The sequence below is a fragment of the Lycium barbarum genome, chromosome 12 (genome assembly GCF_019175385.1).
Source record: "Lycium barbarum isolate Lr01 chromosome 12, ASM1917538v2, whole genome shotgun sequence".
In the NCBI taxonomy this organism is placed as follows: Eukaryota; Viridiplantae; Streptophyta; class Magnoliopsida; order Solanales; family Solanaceae; genus Lycium; species Lycium barbarum.
In genome coordinates, this window is record NC_083348.1 from 66930896 (window position 1) to 66942838 (window position 11943).

Here is an 11943-nt window from a genome sequence, read left to right on the forward strand (position 1 = left end):
ACTTGAACTAACAATTTAAGTTAAGAAATCAATTTGTATTTATGCAAGCATCCTCCTGGAAGTAAATATTGTTATTTTTATCATTACGGACATGCGTGATATATATTTCGTAAACTACAAATCTTTTTGGAATTTTCAAGATTATTACAAGAAGTAGTTTTTTCCTGTTAAAACGTAACATGCAAGCCTTTTCATTTTTACGCGTATTAAACAGTTATAACATAAACAGTTAAACACCAAAACATAAACCTATCAATGAATATATAACTTATGTTAAACATTTCTCAATCAATTAAAGAGTTGATCAAGTTGCCATTGAATGGAAACACCTTTCAACCTAAACTTGGGCTGAAAAAAAAAATTGGGCTCATTCACAACCTCAAGAAAATAAATTGTAAGTTTTCCCTTCAAATGGCCAGGTCTTTTTGAAAAAAATTCCTTTTAAAATCAAACTTATGCCTAGTAGGGCGTAAGTTCTTTAAGCGCGTGGGCATAACCTATGAAATATTATGATGCGAAAATATAAACTTATACTCTATGAAAAAGTTGTTTGCTATGAGGAACAAAAATTAAAGAGCAGCACAAAATAAGGCCAAAAGTGCAAATGACCACATGTGTTGCGGACTTTGAGCCCAAATAAAAGCAAAAATGCAATACAGCCCAAAAATAGGGCAAGAAATTTGAAAACCGAAAAGCCTTTTTCCCTAAAATCAAATTTAGGACACAATATATAATAATGTAAGTATCGTGTTATATAAAAAACTTAAGTTATGTTACAAGATAATACTACACACATACATTTTCTCTCTCACGTTAATACATTTTCACTACCCTCTTTGTTTCTCAAACCTTGTGTTGTGTGTTAGAAAAGGCGAAAATTATATAGAATAACAATTATTTAATTTTTGATCCAAACTGTTGTTATTTTCTTCAAACCAGTGGTTAGATCTGCAAAGAATTTCCTCAGAAAATCTGAGGAAAAACAGGTGAGTTTTCTAGAAACTGAGATTAGTAATTTTTTTTTTTTTGGTTTTGAATTTTGAAGTGTTATTTATAAGCTTTAGTTACTGTTTGTTTTTACAGATGCTATGAAGCGATTCAGGGATGATGTTTGTGCTAATCCTCAATTTAAACGCCCATTTGGTTCTTCGCGTGGAGAATCGTAAGCTCTTAATCTTTTTTTTTTTGGTGTTATAGGTTTAAATCAGGTTGTTTTCATGTAAAAAACAAAAAAAAAAAATCTATTATGGTAGTTTTTTGAGGTTCTTAATTTGCTAGTTTTAAGTAAATTAGGCACTTTTAGTTCCCATGTGTGTAATATTTCTTTGATCAGAAGTTGTTAGATGCCCTAAAGACTTATTTTAGGTAATATATTTGTTTTCTTGTAACCCTCAGTGGATATTTGAATAAAGTTTTGATCTTTATGCATGCTGATTTTGTTTTGGTGGATTTAATTTGCTATCTTTTTCATAAGGTTATCTAAGTATTAGCAGACTTTTTCAACAACAATCTAGTTAAGGAACTATGGGTTGCTAAGGGAGGGGTTGGTTAGTAAAAAGGGTCCTTTACGGGTTCGAATCTTGGCTCCTGGAATGGGGGTTTGGGTTGGGTTTACCATATCAAATTTGTTTTCTTTAAAAATATTTCTCCTTTAACAGACTGTTTCAACATCAATCTGTTAAGGAGACCCGGTTTGATTCCCAGAAATGGAACTACGGGTTGCTGAGGGAGCGAGGGGTTAGTAAAAAGGGTCCTTTACGGGTTCGAATCATCAAGGGGCTTAAGTGGAAAAGGGTCACTTTTGGCTCCTGCACTGGGGGGTTTTGGGTGGATGCCCGTGGATTTACCATAAGAAATTCGTTCTCGGGCAAAGGAAAACTTGAAACAAAACCAGTATTTGTTTGCTTTTGTTTTGTTGAGTTGTTGACAATCTTGAGTGGAGAATTTAAAACTATGACTTTTGGGTCTACAGTAACCAAGGCATTAAGAGTGGGTGAGATATATATTTAGTCCTATTAATATTAAAAGTATATGGTGGGAGGAAATTTGTCAATTTTATGGTTTATAGCAATAAATTTGGTGGCTATTTTTGGTTTGATTTTATGTATAATTTCTTCTTTTTCTCCCAATGAAGATACGGCCAATCACAGCTTCCTGGAAGTGGCGCTGGTGGAGGAGGCAGTGGCAGCGGAGGCGGCGGCGGCGGCACCGGTGAAGGGGGTGCTGGTGCCAGTGTTAGTACCCAAAAGTTGACAACTAATGATGCATTATCTTATTTGAAGGAAGTTAAGGACATGTTTCAAGACCAAAGGGAGAAATATGACTTGTTCCTTGATGTTATGAAAGACTTTAAGGCTCAAAGGTTTGCTGTCTGTCCTTCAGTCTTTCCTTTTCTTTTTTTTTTTTTTCCAAAAAAGAAAAAAGGTAATCTCCAAACTGATGATTCATGGAGGACTTTTGCATAATTATGTTGATTTTTCATCGCAGAATTGACACTGCGGGTGTCATAGCAAGAGTCAAAGACTTGTTTAAAGGCCATCCAAATTTGATCCTTGGCTTCAATACTTTCTTGCCCAAGGGCTTTGAGATAACCCTCACTGATGAAGAGCAGGCTCCTCAAAAGAAAACAGTTGAGTTTGAAGAAGCAATCAGCTTTGTGAACAAAATAAAGGTAATGGTTTTGGTGCTTTTAAATTGTAGTGATGATAAAGTCCTTTTATTCATTAGGAGATCCGCTAATAATATATGGGTTCTGATTCCTGCAGAAACGTTTCCAAAATGATGATCATGTGTACAAGTCTTTCCTCGACATTTTGAACATGTATAGGAAGGAACACAAGGGCATCACTGAGGTGTACCAGGAGGTACAACACTTCATATTTGATGCATAAATATGATAGGGAAATCTTATAATTTTAGCGTATTCAGTACTCTGTATATGTGTAGGTTGCAGCTCTTTTCGAAGACCACCCAGATTTGCTGGATGAGTTCACGAGATTCTTGCCAGATACTTCAGGTACTGCATCAGCAACACAAACGTCGTTTGGCCGCCCTTCCTTCAATCGTTATGATGAGAGGAGCTCTGCTATTCCCTTGCTTCGGCAACCACACATGGACAAAGTATTCTATAATTTTTTATCTTATTCTAGTTTCTCAGTGCTAGTTGTTCCACTACCATATTGATGAGTCTGCGAATTCTTTGTTCTAGCAACGTTTCCGCCGGGATAGGATTATCAGTTCTCATGCAGAACGTGATCCTAGTGTTGAGCGCCCTGAGATGGATGATGATAAAACAATGGTGAAGTTGCATAAAGAGCAAAAGAGGCGTGCTGAAAAAGAGAACAGGGACCGCAGAAGTCGCGATCAGGATTACAGAGAACCTGATAATGAGAATAATGGAGATTTAGGCATGCACCGCATTGCTGATAAAAGGAAATCTGGTCGGAAGGTTGAAGAATTTGGAGGCACTTACGATGATAAAGATGGTGTGAAAAGTGAGTGCATGGTTAGCATTCTATTGTTACATAAGGAGGCTAATGGTTTTGTTATGATTTGTTCTGTTAGCATTTTCTCCAATTCTTCTTTAAGTTTATGACCCCTCAGTATAGTTTGTTCTGCTGTATGATTTTCATTTATCTTAGGTTTCTATTTGAGTTTGAAGTTTTGATTTTTGTTAGTTCATCTTTAATCACAAAATTTCCATCTTATGATAAAAATTTGAAAGGGCGATCCTTTAAAAAGATTCTGTCATTTTTGCTATTACTTGGTCGTTTGGTAGCAAGAAATTGAGTGCTCCTTTATTCTGGTAAAGTGTTCCTATCGTGCCACTTCCACTTTGTTGTTTCATTTTGGAGTTTTTAATCTATGATTTTTGTATCCCACTTACTGTCACTAGATTTGATGATTGACCTTTAATTATGATTTGCTTAATTGTGCCAGATATTTATAGCCAAGAGTTCACTTTCTGTGAAAGAGTAAAGGAGAGACTACGCAGTCCAACTGATTACCAGGCATTCTTAAAGTGCCTCCATATTTATAGTACAGAAATAATTACAAGAAAGGAGTTACAAAGTTTGGTATGTCTAGCTTGTACCTTTTATTCCTTTATTATGGTGTTCCTTCTGTGTTTTTTTAACAGATAGAAGACATTCAAAATTGTGATATATCATATTATGGACATTGATTAGGCACTAGCAATGTTAATAATACAAATTGGTTCGGAGTTATCCAGTCAGGGGTTTGACCACTTTATCCCTCTCCTTGAGGTGGAAATAATGGTTTCCACAGGATTGAATGACACTACAATGTTTCTTATCAATATACCAGACAATTTGCTTGTATATTGTCATTTAAGCATCACAAATTGGTACGAAACGGTATTTTCAGGTTGCTGATTTACTAGGAAAATTCCCTGATCTTATGGAGGGGTTCAATGAATTTTTGGAGCGCTGTGAACGAATTGGTAATTCTGGTACTTTTAAGTTTGTATAATTGTAATGTTACATCTGTGGTATTCCTCTCTGAATGATACCTACTTTGCAGATGGATTTCTCGCAGGTGTTATGAGCAAAAGTAAGTAGCGACAATGCTTTACACTTAACAACCAAAAAAAGAAAAAGAGAGGAGAAAATCACGTCTTTTTATCTTCTTTGGGTGCCTGTTGCTTACCACTGTAGTCTGATGAAGTGTTCTGTTAATAACAGAATCTTTGTGGAATGAAGGGCATACATCAAAGTCAGTGAAGGAGGAGGAGAAAGACAAAGAACAGAAGCGTGAAATTGATGGTAAAGAAAAGGACCGGTACAAGGAGAAATACTGGGGAAAGTCCATTCAAGAGCTTGACCTTTCAAACTGTCAGAGCTGCACACCCAGTTATCGACTTCTTCCTGAAGATGTAAGAAATCGTTCTATCTTTTTTTCTGATAAGCTCTTATGTAGAGGAATCTCTGTCCATTCTGAACCATATACTGACTTGAACTTGTTAAATGTGCGGCAGTATCCGATACCTACAGCGAGCCAAAGGTCAGAGCTTGGGGCTCAAGTATTGAATGATCACTGGGTATCTGTGACCTCAGGAAGTGAGGACTACTCATTCAAGCACATGCGTAGAAACCAGTATGAAGAAAGCCTGTTTCGATGCGAAGATGATAGGTAGGTTTTCTAACAAGTGTTAACCGGTTAACCCTAACCCATTGCAAACCAAAGAAAATGAGAAAAGAAAGAGAAAGAGAATAACTTGGGAATGATGAGTATTAGAAAACAAAATAAATCCAAAGGAATCAATCAGTTAAGAAGATTGCAGGTAATCTGGCCTTTCCTTCACTTCTACAAGCTCATCACTCCTATGGTCTCAATTATCATGACAAATAAGAATTATCAAATGTATATGGTTCTTGAAATAGCTTGTTGACTCGTAAAAGCTTCTTTATTATATCTTCTTAAGGCTTTCCTTTAGTGGTTTTCTTCTGTATTTCATGATTTCATCAATGATGGTTGGTTGCATTCTGTTAACATCAGGTTTGAGCTAGACATGCTTTTGGAGTCAGTGAGTTCAACCACTAAGCGTGCAGAAGAGTTGTTGAATTCCCTTAATGATAATTCAGTTGGTGTGGATGGTCCCGCCCGTATTGAAGACCACTTCACAGGTTTGGCTTTTCTGATATCATCAAGATGCTGTCTCTTTCTTACAGTTCATTAACATAAAAGAAATGTAGATTTGTAGCTTGCTGATGCATGAAGTTCTCCTTTATGTAGCATTGAACTTAAGGTGCATTGAACGTATCTATGGTGACCACGGACTGGATGTGATGGACATTTTGCGGAGAAACCCGTCTCTTGCGCTGCCTGTTGTGTTAACCCGCTTGAAGCAGAAACAGGAGGAGTGGACGAAATGTCGCTCAGACTTCAACAAAGTTTGGGCTGAAATTTATGCTAAGAACCATTACAAGTCGCTTGACCACCGAAGTTTCTATTTCAAGCAACAAGATTCAAAGGACCTTAGCACAAAATGTAAGTTCCGGTGTTTAGTTTGTATGTGATGGTCATGGATTTTGCTGTGGATTTTCTCACAGTTGTTTTGATTCTCGACCTTCATTTTTCATGGTCATATGGAGCTAACGGATGCTATTTCTACCAGGCTTATATTACTGCACCATAATGTTTGTGTGCCTTCCATTATTCATTTGTTCTGTCTGTTCCATATCTTTCCATTCTTTTCAATTCTTACACCTTCAGGACAAGCCATCGATTCCTTCTCTCCTTCACACTGTTAAATTAAATTGTTTCTTTTCTATTTTGTAATAGATGCAGCCTGAACATACTACTTTCGTCCATGCAGAGAATCTGCTGCTTTAGGTTTTTAGTGTGACTTGTAAAACCTGTTTTATTTCTCAAGTCGTTTTATTAGATGTCTTCGAACAACATGTTGGTAACTTGTTGACGTTGCAATCATCCTCTTCTAAATTCACCAGCGACGTTACTTTATATCATCATTAGCAACATTGTTGATTTGATGGAAATGTTGATACTTTCTCTCGGAGACTGTCATTATAGTTAGTGAATCATATCATGTTATAGTACTTTCTCTTGTTCCTTTTCGAGTTACAGTCTAGCTTTCTTCACATCTTAATTGGAGATTCACTCCCTTAATACATGCTAGCCTCTCCAGTTGCACCTTCGTGTATGTTCTTTTCTGCGCTTCTTAATACTACTAGCATTCTGGTTACTTGATACACGCTACATATATGTTCTTGCCGGTATTTCGGAAATATAGACTGCTTGTTATCTAGTGCGCTTGCCACACTTTTTAAGCAGTTTCTCCTGTTCTCTGGTCCTAGTTATTCTAGCTTCCTTTCTATCTGTTTTTTTTCTATTTATTTTGTGCTACTGCTACACAGTTCTGAGTATTTGACTGTGAGATCAGTAATGTAAAGCCTAGGTATCACATGACTGTTTAGTGTATCAACATTGATAATTTCAGTTAGATGTTTCCTATAGTTGTTCCTTATAGTTTTCATGATTCTGATTTGACAGCCTTACTGGCGGAGATCAAAGAAATTAAGGATAAAAAGCAGAAAGAAGATGACATGATTCTTGCTATTGCTGCTGGTAGTAGACATCCAATAAGTCCTCATCTTGATTTTGAATTTGCTGATCCTGAAATTCATGAAGACCTGTACAAACTTATCAAGTATTCTTGCGAAGAGGTTTGTTCCACAGAGGAGCAATTAAATAAAGTACTGAGGTTATGGACCACCTTTCTTGAGCCAATCTTTGGTGTTACTTATCGTCTTCATGGCTCTGAGACTACTGACGATGATGTCTTGTCGAAGCATCTTGGTTTGAAGAACAATGGAACTAGCATTGGCGAAAGTGATGGAAGTCCTCGTGCAGATGCTACCACTACTAAGTCTAAGCAATCGAAAGTTGTCTGCAATGGAGATGCTAATTCCTCTCCTCAACGAGTAAATTCTTCCAGGACAAGCTTCACAAATACAGATGCTCACCCCAAGGAAGATGGATTAGCGGCAGCTGGTGAACACTTAATTAGTTCTGATGCAGCTACTGCCCTCGGAGCAGATAATGTTTGTGCAAGATTGGAAAGTACTTCAGGTATATGTATTCGGACTATGTCTGATTTGTGGTGATTCATGGATGTTTCTTCACTGTCTAGGTCATGCTGAATTTGTTGGACTTACTGTTGGTGCTGTGTAGTTTTGACCAAGCTCCTTTATTTACCAAACCGATTTTGTTTATCCAGGGCGCAGTACACGACCTAGTAATGGCACTGCTGAGGATGGCCAAGGAGCCAAGTCTAATACTGATAACATACCAACTTCCGAGGTGTGAAGCTCATAACTATGTTAAGTTTGGTTTCTGCTGATGATCATGATTACTCAAAGGTAAATGTGGATTCTTTTTTTGACAGTGTGACACTTCAAGATCACTTCCCTTGGTAAATGGCGGGTTTGCTGAAGGTTCTAGAATCAATGGGTATAATGCTGATTCAGTTGATCCCTCCAAACATGAGAAGGAAGAAGGTGAGCTGTCGCCTAATGGGGACTTTGAAGAGGACATTTTTGGTTTTCGAGATGGTGCCTCCCGTAATAGAAGTATGCAATATCAATCTGGGGGTGCTGAAGTTGTTGGTCGTCAGGATGCTGCTGGCGATAACGATGCAGATGCTGATGATGAAGATAGTGAAAATGTTTCTGAGACAGGAGAAGATGTTTCAGGTAGTGAGTCCGCTGCTGATGAGTGCTCTCGGGAGGAGCATGAGGAAGAAGATGATGGAGAGCATGATGAGCTTAATGGTAAAGTTGAGAGTGAAGGTGAGGCTGAGGGCACGAGTGAAGCAAACTTTGTTGGAGGTGATGGCACTGTGTGTCAAATGTCTGAACGGTTTTTGCTTACTTCGAAGCCTCTTGCTAAACATGTGGCTTCACCTCAATTTGGGGGTGTCAAGAGCGACCTGCAGGTCTTTTATGGAAATGACGATTTCTACGTGCTTTATAGGCTTCATCAGGTAAGGAGGTTTACTTTTAAATTGTGGTACCGCTAGATGTCAACTTCCTTTAAGCCCGCCCTGTTTCTTGTCTGAACCTACAGAGGTGTAAGCTGTTTTCCTTATTTTCCCCTTTATTTTTCCAGATTTTGTATGCAAGGTTATTATCTGCAAAGTGGAATGCAACATCATCTGAATCAAAGTGGAGAACTGGAAAGGATACTGGCTCTGATCCCTATGCCAGGTGGATTGCAAGTTTTTTGGATAGATCAGAAGGTCGGTCTGCTTGTTTTTTTTAACAACAGTGGATGTTTGTGTGCAGATTCATGAGTGCACTGCATAGTTTGCTAGATGGATCTGCAGATAATGCAAAGTTTGAGGATGAATGCAGATCAATCATCGGGAATCAGTCGTATGTGCTATTTACTATGGACAAACTGATATATAAACTGGTTAAGCAGGTATTTTTGTTTAAACGTAATCTGGTATGCTATGGCTTGGTGGTTCTTGATCTTGACCACAATTTTGGTTTATTTATTTGTTTCTACTTAAGCTTCAAACTGTTTCAAGTGACGAGCTGGACGGCAAGCTGCTTCAGTTATACGAATATGAAAAATCGCGGAAACCTGAGAAGTATGTTGATTCAGTTTATTACGAAAATGCTCATGTCCTCCTCCATGAGGAGAACATTTACCGGTTTAATTGTGTAGGTCCCTCACTACTTTGTCTGTTTTTGTCTTTGCACCCCTCTCCTTTTCCTTTTGGGTACCGTGTTCAAGTACATAAAAGTGCTGTGTTATTATGTGATGATTCTTGCAGACATCTTCCCCGACTCGTCTGTCCATCCAGTTGATGGATGATGGAAGCGAGAAGTCTGAAGTTGTTGCAGTTTATATAGACCCCAGTTTTGCTGGTTATCTGCATAATGATTATCTTTCTGTTGAACATGGGAAGAAAGAGTCGTCCGCAGTTATGCTAAAGAGGTAATTTGATTCCTATCCAAAAGTTTGGAATGCAGCTTGTATCAAGAGCTCAACCAAAAATACAGACATTCTTCTTGGTTTGAAGAGTGGGAGTAGGGAGGTCATGGGTTGTATGAGTTGATGTCCGTCCAACCTTGTGTTTTTGTTCCATTTTTATATTCTGCTCTTGTTGGTCTGGATTTGTTGCTCTAAAACAAATTACATATATTTCATCAGCTTTTGTACAATTAAACGTGGAACTTGGTTTTGTGTTCTGAATCTTCAAATTTATTGAAAAGGTTAGAGTTTCATTTGTGTTAGACCCACCTTAAAAAGTAGAAAATTTTGACTCCTTGCATATACAGTCACTGTAGGTTAATTAAAGCAGAAGCTACTGTTCCACTCTAGTATATGTCAGATATGGACAGACTGTCGACAGAGGTGAAGATCATGTTGCTTTTTGGTGCTTACTGGATAGCCTTGCTTGACTGCCCTAGGAAAGTTTTACTTGCGAGGGGAGGCAGGGGAGCACACCTGCCTTTGCCTTGAGATTCTATGGAGAGAGAAATTTTAGGTGTTTTGAGGAATGATAATTCATCCTTGCCCTTTGTAAAGTTCAAATGCTTGCAGAATTTTAGACATCCTGGTGGAATTTTTAAGTTCTGTTCACTGTTAAAGAGAGGAGAAGCCACCTCATCTCCCCACCTTCCTTTTGTACTTTCAGCACTTTCTTGGTGGAAATTTGTCAAGGAAATATTTCGATTTATGTATCAAAAAAATAGAATAAGCATTCAATGGTTTCCATGTCTAATTTAAATTCCTTTTTGTGAGATCTGTGAGCAGAAACAAGAGAAAGCGCACCGACCATGACGTACCTTCTGCCCTGTGCATGGTGATGGAAAATATTATACTCGTAAATGGTTTGGAATGTAAGATGGCTTCGAATTCATCAAAGGTACATGAATTTCTAGTGACGTCACCTGCTGAAATTGCAAATGTTACAACTTGGTGATATGTTAAAGTGGGTTTTTGCAAATCTCGAAAATATGTACTTTTTACCTTATGTGGCATTGGTTGTAAATGAGAAAGTTAGTGCCTGTGTTTTGTCCAAATCCTATGAATCATAGGATGTTACTGCAAGTGTCAGATGCACTTCTCAAGCTCTTTTTGCTCTCTATCTTTGGTTTGGTGATGTATCAGTTCTCAGCTAAAGATAAAAACAATATTAGGATAAGTATTCCACTGATAAGATAAAGCTTTGCAGATTTCTTATGTACTGGACACAGAGGATTTCTTTTACCGTCTTGGAAGGAAAAGAAGAAACATTTCTGCTAGCAGATTATCATGTCATGGCCAGGCGAGAGTAGAACGCTTTCAACGTGTTTTGACGTCCTCATTATGATGATGAGTGACCTCCTTGTTTTGGTAAATATGTTGCAATCAAGGTATGCATCAGCTATCTAGCCAAATCAGTATATATATCAAGGTCTATTCGGCGTACTTGCTTTAAATTCACATCAGTATTTGTTGCTATTTCAAAGAACTTGTCTCACTCATTGATCTCCAAAAAAAAAAAAGGTGGGAGAAAAGAATGCTTTCTCACTCTTATTCCCTACTTATTTCTGTGTACTTCAGATAGTCTTGGTTTCTTTGGTACAACTTACTTGACCCAACTGGTTGCACTCGGTGGCGGAATTCTCTCGAATTGACTTCACCCTCGGAGCAAGGATCGAGTCGTGGATGTTCTCGTTAATTGTATTATACTGGTCAATGGCAATCAAGCCGTTTTCTTGTAAATATGGGTTTCCCTCGTGATGTTAAATTGTTAATTGTAGAGTTGTGTTTATTGAATTGTATCGCTTCCATGGGAGCGCAAAGAAGCCTAGAGTGCTTCTCCTCAGCAGCAGTCTGTTCAAGCGTCCCCTGTGAAGTGAACTAGGTGAAAGTGGTATAGTGGAAAGGCTTATATTAGATATTTCAGTGGGTTTTAGTCCCTAATCTTGTACATAATACATATTCCAATTCCTGAACTATGCTAAACATAAGTGAGATTTGTTCCCTTCTTGGCAAGGTGTTTAGTTTAATCATTCATTTATGTATTTGTCTAGTTATATATTGAAGTGTGTGTTTTTTCATCCTAACCAGAGGTGAAGATTCGGGCTCAGGGACTGGCGAACCTCTTGGTAGGGAGCTTTTTACTCTCTTCTTAGTAGGTTTCCCTGTGCAAATGTGGATTAGTCGGGTTAGTGAGTTCTGAATTCCTAATGTCTCAAATGAAAAAGAGAAGTACATGTGTTTCATTTCGTGGTGGGAATACAAACTAGTTTTCCTTCAGTCCCCATTCTGGAGTTGATGAGTCCAACAATATGAAGATGCATGTGCTCCAATGGCTGATGGGTTATATTGATTGATATATTACGAGGATCTTCTAATGGTGGGCTGATAGTCTTGGTATTGCAGTGAAGAAACTCAATTTTT

At 37.9% G+C, this 11943-nt stretch overlaps 1 protein-coding gene across 4 annotated transcripts; it reads left to right on the forward strand.

Moving 5' to 3' along the window:
- Positions 1-759: 759 nt before the first annotated feature.
- On the forward strand, positions 760-11564 carry LOC132623658 (paired amphipathic helix protein Sin3-like 2). Of its 4 annotated transcripts, none has more exons than XM_060338443.1 (24): positions 760-986; positions 1084-1162; positions 2135-2362; positions 2488-2671; positions 2766-2864; positions 2947-3120; positions 3209-3494; positions 3940-4076; positions 4387-4462; positions 4543-4572; positions 4704-4894; positions 4997-5151; positions 5518-5645; positions 5755-6009; positions 7033-7611; positions 7760-7842; positions 7928-8524; positions 8650-8747; positions 8826-8964; positions 9057-9209; positions 9323-9486; positions 10297-10420; positions 10730-10910; positions 11101-11564. In XM_060338443.1, the coding sequence occupies exons 2-23, from the start codon at positions 1089-1091 to the stop codon at positions 10865-10867; spliced, it is 4092 nt and encodes a 1363-aa protein (XP_060194426.1). In that variant the 5' UTR covers positions 760-986; positions 1084-1088; the 3' UTR covers positions 10868-10910; positions 11101-11564. The 4 variants fall into 4 exon arrangements, with proteins under 4 accessions (XP_060194426.1, XP_060194427.1, XP_060194429.1 ...); XM_060338444.1 differs by having other exon boundaries at positions 10309-10420; XM_060338446.1 differs by having other exon boundaries at positions 4722-4894.
- The last annotated feature ends 379 nt before the right edge of the window (positions 11565-11943 follow it).

Coding starts and splice junctions, on each gene's coding strand:
- LOC132623658 (XM_060338443.1), top strand. CDS start 1,089: ATGAAGCGATTCAGGGATGATGTTTGTGCTAATCCTCAATTTAAACGC. Junction 2,363..2,487: donor AAAGACTTTAAGGCTCAAAG/GTTTGCTGTCTG, acceptor TTTTCATCGCAG/AATTGACACTGCGGGTGTCA. Junction 2,672..2,765: donor GCTTTGTGAACAAAATAAAG/GTAATGGTTTTG, acceptor TGATTCCTGCAG/AAACGTTTCCAAAATGATGA.